Source organism: Oncorhynchus tshawytscha, linkage group LG23 (assembly GCF_018296145.1).
Source record: "Oncorhynchus tshawytscha isolate Ot180627B linkage group LG23, Otsh_v2.0, whole genome shotgun sequence".
Classification (NCBI taxonomy): domain Eukaryota; kingdom Metazoa; phylum Chordata; class Actinopteri; order Salmoniformes; family Salmonidae; genus Oncorhynchus; species Oncorhynchus tshawytscha.
In genome coordinates, this window is record NC_056451.1 from 20,804,214 (window position 1) to 20,817,744 (window position 13,531).

Consider the following 13,531-nt stretch of genomic DNA (forward strand, 5'->3'; position numbering starts at 1 on the left):
TGTTAACTTTAGAATGTGCAAGAAAGGCATTTCACTGTACTTGTGCATGTGACATTAAAACTTGAATATTTGCCTTTGACTATCAAAACAGTTTATTTGATTGGATTTTATACATAATCATTTATGTATAAATAAATAGCCATGTCATGTGCTAAAATCTCAGAGAATACTTTTCAAGCTCCCACCCAGTCTCCCGCCAATCAGTCAATAACGTTAGTGTTTAGATTTAATTTTGGCAACCGTTCTAATAACAACTCACTGACACTGGCGTTGCCTATCAACTTCGCTGGATGAGGTTGTCAAATGGAGTGATTTCAAATGGAGAAAAAAAAAGGTAAAACGGAAACGCATTGTTGAGTCCAAGCCTGTTGAGTGCTTACGGTAATTGTTTGTAAAGTTTTGTGGTTGTTGAAATTAAGGTCCCTTAATTTAGGAACAAATGCTGTAGTTGTACTAAGCTAACGTTAGAGCTCAGCTTGTGATGATTCTGTGGTTAGCAACTGGAATTGAGTTTGTAACTAGCTAGCTAACAATTCTTTTTTTAAAATTCGCCAATTATAAATCAAACAAACCTTTCCTCGGAAGGAAGTACATATCAGACCTCTGCAGAAGTTTGTTCCTAACGCAGTAAGCTAGATTCCCTATAGATGGCGGTAGAGGAGAACATAGCCAGGCCTAATAATAATTAAATAAGTGAGCTCCACACGTACAAACCTCCTTTCTTTCTAATTGATATGATTGGTAAAGTTACTATTAAGCGCAGCTATAGGATAATCATGCCCTGTATTTCAGATTACAGTATCACTTCAGTAACCCTACCCTACCCTGTTCAAAATGACCCCAAACAGACAATATTTGTAAAAAAAAATAAATAGAATATTTAAACAGGGCTACGATTATCTTTAAAAAAATATTTTTTATTTTTATACAAATAATGAAAATATGTAGGAGCACCTAAAGAAATTTAGGAGCAAAATAAAACATAATTGAGGTAATAAAACCGTAATCCTTGATTATTCTAGGCTCATTGGTGCTCCTAAATTTCAATTCAAGGTTGCACAGCAAAATATTTAGGGGTATATGTGAGTAAAATGGTCACACTGTAGAGCATGGTTAAATGTTCTAATGATTGCTGCAGGTCCCAATTTTCTTCAACATACCTATACATTTCTTATTATTTCAGCCTGCAAATCTGGATATGGAGTGTGTGATAGAGCAGTAATGAGTCAACCCAATACTCCAGCAAAGTGGAACTCAAGGATTCTGGACTGTTGCATTGACAGGAGAGTCTGTAAGTGTAGGCTATAATAGCAAACATAAACCTTATTTAAAAGCTACAATGTCGACAATTTCCTAATCATTTGTATCTTCCAGGTTTGTGTGGTACCTTCTGTTCAATGTGCCTAGCCTGTCAGATGGCTGAGAGGTATGGTGAATGCTTCTGTCTCCCCCTGCTGCCAACAACTATGATGATGATGCGCACATCAATGAGAGAGAGATACAACATCCCGGTGAGATAGCTGTCTAGTACAGTGCAACAAACCTACAAAACATCTGTGTATTAATGAATAACTACTTTTTTTTATCATCACAGTGATATTGCTGAACAACATCATTGTCAATTTTTATAGCTTGGTTTGACTGTATGATTGATGTGTACTTATACAGTACAGTAGTCACCAATAAGCAAAATATATATATTTTTTATCATCCCTCTGTATTTCTAGGGCAGCTTAATTGATGACTGGGCAGTGTACATGTTCTGTGGACCCTGTGCTCTATGTCAGATGGCAAGAGAGATGAAACATCAGCTGTGTTGAGATTGAAAGGCAATCAATCCATTTGAGTTTTGGGGGTCTGTGCATACCTAATAAAAGAAGAAGAAAAACATTGATGGATTTATATTACATACAGTATCTGATGAATTCCAATTGAATAAGTCATGCATGGAATTTAGAAAAAGGCAGAATAAACCTGCATGTACGATTATACAACTTTTATATATTGTGCACAACCATAATAAATGTTTTTGTTTATTTTCTTGCACATGCAGCTGTCAATTTGACTAGTGATTATTGTTTGTTGCTAAAACAATGACAAAGTAAAGTACAAAGTAAAGTACATGAGGAAATACTCTCACATAATTTTCAACACATTTTTATAGTAATGGCAATGAATGGAGGGATGATCGTGGCTGTGGAATGCAATTTATGAATTACCGTTGCCTAGTAACATCCTAAACATCAAAGCGTGCCATAAACTAACTTTCGAGCTAGATTAGGCTTGTTTGTTAACCTCTAGGTACGTTTTTGAAACGCAAAATAAAAGTTTACTAAAGAGTAAACATTAAGAATGTAAATGCATTACTTTGCAGATAATTTTATTTTATAATATTTACATTTGCTCAAGTAACTGGCTACTGTTGCTAGGTAGCTAGCTAGCCACAGTAGTTAGCTAGCTATTCGTATGATGAGCTAGCTAGAAGTAAAATCTAGGCCTATATTAATTATGTATTGCTTTATATTCATTGAGCAGGGTAGTTGCAGGAAATATGTGCAACGTATTTCAAGACGCCACTACAAGACAACCAAGGACTTTAGCTGGGGGCCAGTTTGCCGGGATCCAGAAAAAGACATGGAGCTCTGGAGTGATGGATTGCTGTGTCGACAGAGATGTCTGTAAGTAATGGCTAGAATGGTACCTACACATGTTGATTGTTTGCATACTATTTGATTAATACGAGCCAACATGTACAACTACATATTTATTTTGACAGTGAAACTAAAACGTTTAATTTGGCTTTATATTACAGCATTTTGGATTTGAGATCAAACATGTTAACTTATGAGGCAACAGTACGCAATGTCACCTATATAAGGGTATTTTCATACATATCTGTTTTACCATTTAGAAATGAAAGCACTTTATGTAGCCTATCTAGACCCCCATTTGAAGCTGTCATATGTATTTGGACAAATTCACTTATAGTGTATTACATTTTGTGAAACTTTTCTTATTTGGTCCCATATACCTAGCACACAATGACTACATTATGCTTGTGACTCTACAAACTTGGTGGATGCATTTGCAGTTTGGTTTGGTTGCCCAATAGGAATGGATGGTAAATAATTTGTGTCATTTTTCAGTCTCTTTTATTGTAAATAAGAATATAATAAAGTGGGTCAAAAAAGTATTTAGTCAGCCACCAATTGTGCAAGTTCTCCCACTTAAAAAGATGAGAGAGGCCTGTAATTTTCATCATAGGTACACTTCAACTATGACAGACAAAATGAGAGGAAAAAAATCCAGAAAATCACATAGGATTTTTAATGAATTTATTTGCAAATTATGGTGGAAAATAAGTATTTGGTCAATAACTAAAGTTTATCTCAATACTTTGTTATATAGCCTTTGATGGCAATGACAGAGGTCAAACGTTTTCTGTAAATCTTCACAAGGTTTTCACACACTGTTGCTGGTATTTTGGCCCATTCCTCCATGCAGATCTCCTCTAGAGCAGTGATGTTTTGGGGCTGTTGCTGGGCAACACAGACTTTCAACTCCCTCCAAAGATTTTCTATGGGGTTGAGATGTGTTGGTACCATTCTTTATTCATGGCTGTGTTCTTAGGCAAAATTGTGAGTGAGCCAACTCCCTTGGCTGAGAAGCAACCCCACACATGAATGGTCTCTGGATGCTTTACTGTTGGCATGACACAGGACTGATGGTAGCGCTCACCTTGTCTTCTTCGGACAAGCTTTTTTCCGGATGCCCCAAACAATCGGAAAGGGGATTCATCAGAGAAAATGACTTTACCCCAGTCCTCAGCAGTCCAATCCCTGTACCTTTTGCAGAATATCAGTCTGTCCCTGATGTTTTTCCTGAGAGAAGTGGCTTCTTTGCTGCCCTTCTTGACACCAGGCCATCCTCCAAAAGTCTTTGCCTCACTGTGCGTGCAGATGCACTCACACCTGCCTGCTGCCATTCCTGAGCAAGCTCTTTACTGGTGGTGCCCCGATCCCGAAGCTTAATCAACTTTAGGAGACGGTCCTGGCACTTGCTGGACTTTCTTGGGGGCCCTGAAGCCTTCTTCACAACAATTGAACCGCTCTCCTTGAAGTTCTTGATGATCCGATAAATGGTTGATTTAGGTGCAATCTTACTGGCAGCAATATCCTTGCCTGTGAAGCCCTTTTTGTGCAAAGCAATGATGACAGCACGTGTTTCCTTGCAGGTAACCATGTTTGACAGAGGAAGAACAATGATTCCAAGCACCACCCTCCATTTGACGCCTCCAGTCTGTTAGCATGACAGAGTGATCTCCAGCCTTGTTCTCGTCAACACTCACACCTGTGTTAATGAGAGAATCACTGACATGATGTCAGCTGGTGTTTTTGTGGCAGGGCTGAAATGCAGTGGAAATGTTTTTGGGGGATTCAGTTCATTTGCATGGCAAAGAGGGACTTTGCAATTAATTGCAATTCATCTGATCACTCTTCATAACATTCTGGAATATATGCAAATTGCCATCATACAAACTGAGGCAGCAGACTGAAAATTAATTTGTGTAATTCTCAAAACTTTTGGCCACGACTGTCCACACAATGACAAAGTGAAAACATGTTTTTTAGAAATGTTTGCAAATTTATTAAAACATAAGTATTTACATAATCATTCTGACCATTTGCTATGAGACTCGAAATGGAGCTCAGGTGCATCCTGTTTCCATTGATCATCCTTGAGATGTTTCTACAACTTCATTGGAGTCCACCTAATAAAATTCAATTGATTGGACATGATTTGGAAAGGCACACACCTGTCTGTATAAGGTCCCACAGTTGACAGTGCACGTCAGAGCAAAAACCAAGCCATGAGGTCTAAGGAATTGTCTGTAGACCTCCAAGACATGGAACAGGTAGGTGCGCTAGAACTTATTCATGGTTCCTAGGCACGTAAAGGTGGTGTAATTATTAGAGAATTAAGTCAAGGTCAGAATACAGCGTATCTGTAGACACACCTCTGCCACACCTTCATGTATTCAAGCTCCACCTTAAACGAGTAGTGGGTGAATAGCATGCTATTCTCATACTTAAATTCAAGGTCTGAATATGCAGAGAAAAGTACATAAATATAAAAAGAGAATGACATTCCATTTATGCTTTCTTATCTTTGGTCAGAATCTGGGCCTGAGTGAATATGCTAAAATACTTGACACTGTCAAATGGGGGGACTAAATACATAAAGTGCATTCGTTTCCAAATGGATATGTATGGAAACACCTTAAAATAAAATGTGACATTATGTACTGTCGCCTCATATGAAAAATTTGTTGTCTAAGCCAAAATGCTGGTGTATAGAGCCAAGTTATACATTTTAGCTTCACTGTCCAAATACAGTACATTTACAGAGGAGTGTAATTGAGTCGGTTTCAGTCATCATTTACTTGCCTGTTCATTCATACCAACAGGTCTCTGTGGGTTTTTCTGTCCATGCATTCAGGCCATTAAGATGGCAGAGAAATACGGAGAGTGTTTCCTACTCTCTCATGTTCCATGGACACATTTTATGTTACGAACCAGCATTCGGGAGAGGTATAACATAGAGGTATGCATATGGCATGTTGCTGATTGTACAGCTGTATAGAAATTCATCTTCATGTATTGTTGAACATTTCCATTACCTGTTTCTCCACTACCTCATGCACACTAATCAACATTATCTTTGTCCAGCATCAACTCAGTTATATCACAAAGTACTTCGGGCGGTGTCCTGGACTAACGTTAAGCTACATCCTGGACAAAAAAAATGCTATTTCAATGGGAATTCTCCTTTGGCCATGCTTTTTAGTCCAGGACTATGCGTAATCTGTGTCCAGTAAATCAGCACTTTGTGTTATCTGTCTCATCCTCACCCTGTCAGGGCCAGCGCTAGTCAGGGCTTAGGGACTGATCATTATAGGCCTACGACATAGGAATGTGAGAAGTTGATATCACCTTAGCCACCCTAATAATATGTTGATTTCTACAGGGAACCATTTGCGATGACTGGTGTGTGACTGCTTTCTGCGGACCATGTGTTCAATGCCAAATGGTTCGTGAAGTCAATAAGGAGATTCCTAACTGACAGAGCCAGAAAGTTTATGCTGACCCGCAAAGTGTTGTCTCCCGCACCTTGTTATGAAAATGTTCATTAAATTGTTGCAGTGAGGACCCTCAAGTTTTTGTACAACAAACTTCTTATGGTTACCTTAGGACTGCTGTCATCTGAAGACTATGCCTGCAAGTCAACAAACTTTTTATGTTCCTCTGACTATACAGCACTATGTGAGCACAACCCTTTATCCAAATCCTCAGCAGTAAGAAAAAACAAGACACAGTACCATGTGACTGTCAGATGTATACAATGTGCAATATAACTTACAGTATTTTACTATTTATGATAAGTCTGTTATTACCAGATGATGGCTAATTTAAATGTATTCAACTACCAGTTGTTTATATGAAAATAAATTTGAAATAAGTACTACACAAGAATAGTTCAGAAATTAAATTCTTGTTTTTTAACTTTTTGGATTATGTGTGAATTGCTAGATATTACTGCACTGTTGGAGCTAGAAACATAAGCATTTCGCTGCACCTGCGATAACATCTGCAGATCTGTATTACGCGACCAATAAACTTTGATTTGGAAGTCGGTCTTTGACCTAATCAACAAGCACCAAGTTCAATAAAAATACTAACAAAGTTACAAAATATACAGTTAACCACAAGTCATTCCTGTGGCAGTAGGACTTTAGGACCATTTCAATTCAAATGTTATTCGTCATATGCTTCATAAACAACAGGTGTAGACTAACACTGAAATGCTTACATACGGTCCCTTCCCAACAATGCAGAGAGTAAAAAATGTATAAAAATAATTGAAAAATAATAATGAGGACTAAATACACAATTAAATGTTTTTGTTTTCACCTTTATTTAACCAGGTAGGCCAGTTGAGAACAAGGTCTCATTTACAACTGCGACCTGGCCAAGATAAAGCAAAGCAGTAAGACAAAAACAACAGAGTTACATATGGGATAAACAAACGTACAGTCAAAAACACAATAGAAAAATCTATATATAGTGTGTGCAAATGTAGTAAGATTAGAGAGTAATGAAGACTTGGCTATATCCACGGTGTACCAGTACACTGAGGCAAGTTTTGAGAAAATGTCCAACTGCAATGCCTGGGCGACTAAACTGGATTGGTGTAAAAATACTTTATAAAGTAACACTTATAGTATTTTGGTGTATCTGTCCTTTAATATTTATATTTTTGACAACTTTTACTTCACTACATTGTACTTTTTACTCCATACATTTTCTCTGACAACCAGAAGTACTTACTACATTTTGAATGCAGCAGGACAAGAAAATTGTGAAATGCATGCACTTATCAAGAGAACACGTGTCATCCCTACTGCCTCTGGTCTGGCTGACTCACTGAACACAAATGCATATTTTGTAGATAACATCTTCTGTGTTGGAGTGTGCCCCTGGCTATCCTTACGTTTTAAAAACAATAAAATGGTGCCGTCTGCTTTGCTTCATTTGAATGAATTTGAAATTATTTCTACTTTTACTTTAGATACTTAAGTATATTTTAGCAATTAGACTTACTTTTGATACTTAAGTATATTTAAAACCAAATACTTTTACTCAAGTAGTATTGTACTAGGTGACTTTTACTTGAGTAACTTTCTATTAAGGTATTCTTTTACTCAAGTATGACAATTGGGTACTGTAAATGACATGAAGACAAACCAATTCTTAGCCTAAATGATTTAAATACAGTCTATTACTAACGTTATAGTACAGTATGTTCTTACCAGACTTCGGGTGTTACTGTGAAAATATCTTCATCCTCAACTTTCATTTCCTCCGCGTATTTAAAACTTTCAAAAGAGTGAGTTTCTTTCGGACACAAAAGTCCGCGATAAACGACATAATTTTCATAATTCGCCATACTTAAACACAGTTTACAGAGTTAAAGTATGCTACTTTTCGTCAAAAACAACGAATGTGCGTCAGTAAAATGGGAGGGAAGCAGATGCAAAAAAATATAATTCACTCAGCAGATAGCAGCATAATCCAATTACAATAATACACTAATAATAATCATTCATAACAATTAAAATAAGAATTGCTCATACTAATACTACTACTAATAATACATTTTGAATAGATAGATGTGGACCTATCCAAAGATGCAGTTACAACACCAAAATTGGTTAATTATGTCATGTTTGATCATGTCAAGCTGTTGAGCCTTGAATTTGAAAAAGGTGCCTAAAGGCTTGCAGATCACGCTGAGATATGGAAATCTATTTAATCAATTACCTGATTTGGGGTAAGTTATAGCAAACACATCCATGTCCTGAACTTTTAAATCATTGGCATATTTCAGACTCAGGTATAGCCCGCAGTAAGGTTCTGCCAGTTCAGCCCTGACCTAGAGGCAATTGTTTAATACATCAATGCAAATGTCAGAGAGGAAAGTACCCCCCCTCTCTTGTAGCCCTTTATTGCAATGGGGCCTTTGTCAAGGGCATAATCAAATGAAATCAACTCAAATTTTATTGGTCACATACACATGGGTTGCAGATGTTATTTAGAGTGTAGCGAAATGCTTGTGTTTCTAGTTCCGACAGTGCAGCAATATCTAACAAGTAATCTAACAATTCCACAACAACTACCTAATACACACAAACTAAGTAAAGGAATGGAATAAGAATATGTACATATAAATATATGGATGAGCAATGACCAAGCGGCATAGGCAAGATGCAATAGATGGTATAAAATACAGAATATACATATTGGAAGAGTAATGCAAGATATGTAAACATTATTAAAGTGGCATTAATAAAGTGACTAGTGATCCATTTGTTAGAGTGGCCAATGATTTCAAGTCTGTATGTAGGCAGTAGCCTCTCTGTGTTATTGATGGCTGTTTAACAGTCTGATGGCCTTGAAATATAAGCTATTTTTCAGTCTCTCGGTCCCTGCTTTGATGCACCTGTACGGACCTCGCCTTCTGGATGGTAGCGGGGATGAACAGGCAGTTGTTGTCCTTGATGATCTTTTTGGACTTGTGATATCAGGTGGTGTAGGTGTCCTGGAGGGCAGGTAGTTTGCCCCCGGTGATGCGTTGTGCAGACCACACCACCCTCTGGAGAGCCCTGCGGTTGTGGACGGTGCAGTTGCCGTACCAGGGGGTGATACAGCCCAACGGGATGCTCTCAATTGTGCGTCTGTAAATGTTTGTGAGAGTTTTAGGTGACAAGCCAAATATCTTCAGCCTCCTGAGGTCCCCCAGAGGAGGGCTTGAGATGGGATGGATGGCCCCCACAAGAAGCAGTAAACCCAATTCAAGAAAGGAAGGAGTGTTTGTAAACCTTTTCACTGTCTATCTGTTCCCCACAGCTATAGGGTATGCAAACAATGAGACGTCTCACCTAATGTTGCAACCATTACAAATAGGTCTACCTTGCCATTGACAACAGGTTTCAATACAGATTGGTCAATAGGTTTCTACACAGACTATTCTGGTCAACAGGTTTCCACAGACTAGACTGGTCATTGTAAGGCTAACTACAAGGGGAACAATCTATTATCTCCAGTGAATTAGAAGTGGCATTCCGGTGGTAGGTGTGGAGCACCGATCCTTCAGATTGGAAAGGCAATATGTGTGGGAATCTGGACACAACAAGAGTATTCATCATTCAAGGACAAGCCCACTACTGTACAGACACCAAGTCACCATGGAAACCAGCCGAATTGGGTCACACAGTACATAATGGGGTTTGTAGTGACAGTATGCGTGCACGTCAGGTGTGAAAATGTGATTTTCTTCTCCTTACAACACCACACCATACATAAAGCTCTCATACGAGGAGCCTGAACTACACCTCAAAGTTGAGTACAAATTTGACCTCCATCTCCTCCCTTTTGTAGATGTTTTAATTAAATTTTGTATAGTATATCTTGTGTAATAAGCACACTGTGCACAAATCAAAAGTAGCATATGAAGTCATTTATTGGCCATTCACACACACCTCACTAAATTTCCATAGAGTAGCATAACCCACTGTTACCATGTCATGTAATCTTACAACATAAATAAGCCATTATGCTGCTTCAGTCATGTGACAAGAAGTGTGCCAACATTTGTATTTCATCATGTCGAATGAGATAAAGTTAATCTCTTTCATACCTGCAGCAATGCAGCTGAGCACACACAGTGTAACAACAGTATTGTACCATCTGCTTACATGTTAAAGTAGTATGGTAATTGTACTACAACGCTTAAGAGTCATCCACTTTCATCCACTTGTTATAAATACTCAATCTACCGTACTAATTCCAGCACAATAATAAATCATACATTTAAAAAAAATAAGTATCATAACAAAACAAGTCTGAAATCATGAATGCTCATATTCCTGCCATCTTTCTGAGCGATACAAAATTAATCTATACAGGCGCAGTCTGGTTGAAAGGCCCTGTGTGTGTGTGTGTGTGTGTGTGTGTGTGTTAAAGACCCTCTTTGTTTGGGCTCCCAGCCAGTCTCAGTTGCTGTGCACCAGTGTGACGAAGAGGAAGAGAGAACAGAGGGAGATGGATCCAGTGAGCACCGCTTTCACCAGGAGGGCTGTCCAGCTCCCCAGCAGGAACACATGGACAAACAACCTGAGAGAAGTTAGAGGACAGAGGAGAAAATGAGTAGATGTCTATGAACAATTATTATGGTTGTGTAGCTTTGTTTTATACCAATATGTCAGTTGTTGGCTACCATGAAACTGATTGTTGCTAACATCATAATTACAATGGATTATGACATGAACTTGGAGGTGTCATTGTTTTCAGTACCATTTCAATACTGTATTGTTTCTTTTGAAAAATAGGGGTTGGTTATCCAGACCATTACACAACTGTAGCTAGCAGTGTTTATAATGACCTCTAGTGGTGTAGAGAAAAACTTCAGTTCCCTCCCAGAACAGATGAGCACTATGAGCTGAAAACCAGCTCTGTGAGGATGACCATTTCTACAGTATGCAGTTCCACGGTTCCCTTCCCTGGGTACGTGATACTCACTCCATGAGGAAGGCCTTGTATACACACAGCCCTAGCAGTACAGTCACAGGCAGACGGAAGCTCTTCGGGAGGTCGTACCGCGTGAACATCCACACCACTGCTGCCATGGCGATATAGTGCACCTGAAATAGAACACGACACCGAATTTCCTTAAAAACTATACTTCTTCCAAGCCTGCCACAGGAAATGTAATGTTGATGAGTATTCATTATCTATGTATTTACTGGAAGTCCAAATAAATGTCTATTTGATTAAGCAGTATAAGTGTCAGTGCAAGGGGACTTACCAAGCTGATGTTGGAGTCGAAGCTCATCTGTATGTACTTCCAGTCAAACTCAATGCCTCTGGCACCCACCCATAGAGGTATACACCTGGATGACAGGGCAAGAGGATTAAATACAAGAGACACCATTGCAATTAAACATACTGACAACTACACTAGTGAGCTTGGGTAGTGAATGACTATAATCTACACTGAAATGAATGTGAATCTGGAATGCACCCAAAGAGATTTAAAGAGAAACAGAGAAAGATAGAGAAAGAGAATGTACCTTGACATAACGAGCTCTGCTGTGGCCCATCCCATCGCGGCCACCATGATCTTGTACTCTCCCTTCCCTGCGTTCCTGGACATGACCAGATGCAGGCCCAGAAGGTCTGCTAGGTCCACCGTGGCCTTCATAAACTCACCAACAAAGTCATACACACCAGCTCCTCCCTCCCACGTAGGGAAAAATGTGGCCAGAAATAGCATCTGGAACAGAGACATTGTTAATGCAGTAACACATTTTTTTTAATTGTCACATATACCGGATAGGTGCAGTGAAACATGCTGTTTTACATGGTCAGCCATAGTTGTACCGCACCCTTGTAGCAAATTAGGGATAATTGCCTTACTCAAGGGCACATTGACAGATTTTTCACCTTGTCGACTCGAGTATTCAAACCAGTGACCTTTCGGTTACTAACCGCTAGGCTACCTGCTGCCCTAGTAGGATACATATTAACTAGTAATAACTAATAACTAGTAGGCTACATTAGTAATCAAGCAGTTTTTAGTCTGCATCCCAATGTGATCATCAGTTCCTTTGACAGAATGATGGTACTTTTATTGCTTTTCAGAAAACAGACAGTTCGGACAGTCAATGTTCACCTTGCATAGCTGCACAAATAGGTAGGTAGCTCCTGCTTGAACACATCTCCAGAATGCATTATATTCTGATCTACAATAGGGATCAAGAGAGAGACATAGTTTAAAACAGTATAGTATACAGGCACATGGTTGCCTAGAGTGGCAGCAGGATTGGCTGACTTCCTCTCATTCTGCTGACATTTCCATGTAGATTACATTTCACCCTCTACAATATTTTTTCTATTTAACTCGGCAAATTAGTTAAAATCAAATTATTATTTACAATGACGGCCTACACTGGATTCGAACCAGGGACTGTAGTGATGCCTCTTGCACTGAGTTACAGTGCATTAGACAGCTGTGCCACTCAGGAGCCCAGTAAGGGTGACTAGCTAGTGAACAGATTATTAAAAAAGATATGTTCAGTAGCTAAATGTATGGGGTAAACTAACAAATTAATCCAATGCATTTTATATAGTATGAGAGGTGCTGATACTTACAATCCACTGCATTTGTAGGTTATAAAGTAGGGAAAATAAGCCAAGGCAAAGCAATTCCCGAAATGAAATAGCGTCATATTGCCAGGGAGTCCAACACTGGCGAATCCTCCAACGAGTCTGTGAATGAATGAAGACATGGCGGTTAGCTAGCAACAATTATCGACACAATATTAGCTAGCTAACGTTAGTTACTTTAGAAGCATTGGAGCAGATAATCTAACAGTAACGTTAATGTTACTTGCTAGCATCCTCTCTTCCTGCACGCTCAAAAGGTTGCTTCTGTGCAAGGTCTAACCTATTTATTCCGCCATTATAAATTTAAATCTGTTAGATAAGTTAAATGCGTATACATAACACACGTCTAAATGAAGATCGGCACGAATCATTTAGAAATACCTGTACTTACTCAGGTTGACCGAGGGATTATTAAAATGCTAATGCTAGTTTGCTAACTCGTTGGTAGAAGGACGGAAACTAGTTTTCCAGTAGTTACCACAGCCACAAAGTTGAAATTGGCTATATCGTAGAAAATTAATGTGAAAAAAATGTGCATTTTGGTCTTAATTTAAGGTTAGGGTTATGCATAAGGTTAGCAGTGTGGATTTGCTAAGGTTCCAAATCAGATTTTAAGAATATAAATTGTAGAAATAGGCGGGGTTTAAAACTTTGTGGCTGTGGTAACTAGTAAAGACCCGGAAACTACCAAAATCCTACCATTAAATGATTCCGCTATTCCTTGATGTCCCCGAACTATTGTTCCG

General features: G+C 38.7%; 1 protein-coding gene and 1 long non-coding RNA gene across 4 annotated transcripts; one reads left to right on the top strand and one right to left on the bottom strand.

Moving 5' to 3' along the window:
• The first annotated feature begins 1,387 nt into the window (after positions 1-1,387).
• Positions 1,388-6,533, top strand: LOC112245891. Of its 2 annotated transcripts, none has more exons than XR_006079764.1 (4): positions 1,388-1,511; positions 2,536-2,678; positions 5,468-5,604; positions 6,028-6,533. It is a non-coding gene; the product is annotated as an uncharacterized LOC112245891 (long non-coding RNA). The 2 variants fall into 2 exon arrangements; XR_006079765.1 differs by lacking the exon at positions 1,388-1,511 and adding an exon at positions 1,948-2,301.
• Positions 6,534-10,062: 3,529 nt separating this feature from the next.
• On the bottom strand, positions 10,063-13,376 carry LOC112245881 (transmembrane protein 147). 2 transcript variants are annotated; one of them, XM_024414047.2, is made up of 7 exons: positions 13,167-13,376; positions 12,771-12,887; positions 12,292-12,361; positions 11,690-11,892; positions 11,425-11,509; positions 11,139-11,260; positions 10,063-10,733 (listed from the first exon to the last, which is right to left on the bottom strand). In XM_024414047.2, the coding sequence occupies exons 2-7, from the start codon at positions 12,845-12,847 to the stop codon at positions 10,613-10,615; spliced, it is 678 nt and encodes a 225-aa protein (XP_024269815.1). In that variant the 5' UTR covers positions 12,848-12,887; positions 13,167-13,376; the 3' UTR covers positions 10,063-10,612. The 2 variants fall into 2 exon arrangements, with proteins under 2 accessions (XP_024269815.1, XP_024269814.1); XM_024414046.2 differs by having other exon boundaries at positions 13,177-13,375.
• Between the last annotated feature and the right edge of the window lie 155 nt (positions 13,377-13,531).

Bases quoted from the DNA above. Each gene is read 5' to 3' on its own strand.
- LOC112245881 (XM_024414047.2), bottom strand. From the start codon at position 12,847: ATGACGCTATTTCATTTCGGGAATTGCTTTGCCTTGGCTTATTTTCCC. The intron at 12,362-12,770 runs GTAAGTATCAGC...TCCCTATTGTAG, and splicing joins ACCTACAAATGCAGTGGATT to ATCAGAATATAATGCATTCT. The intron at 11,510-11,689 runs GTACATTCTCTT...CCTGTCATCCAG, and splicing joins GCAGAGCTCGTTATGTCAAG to GTGTATACCTCTATGGGTGG.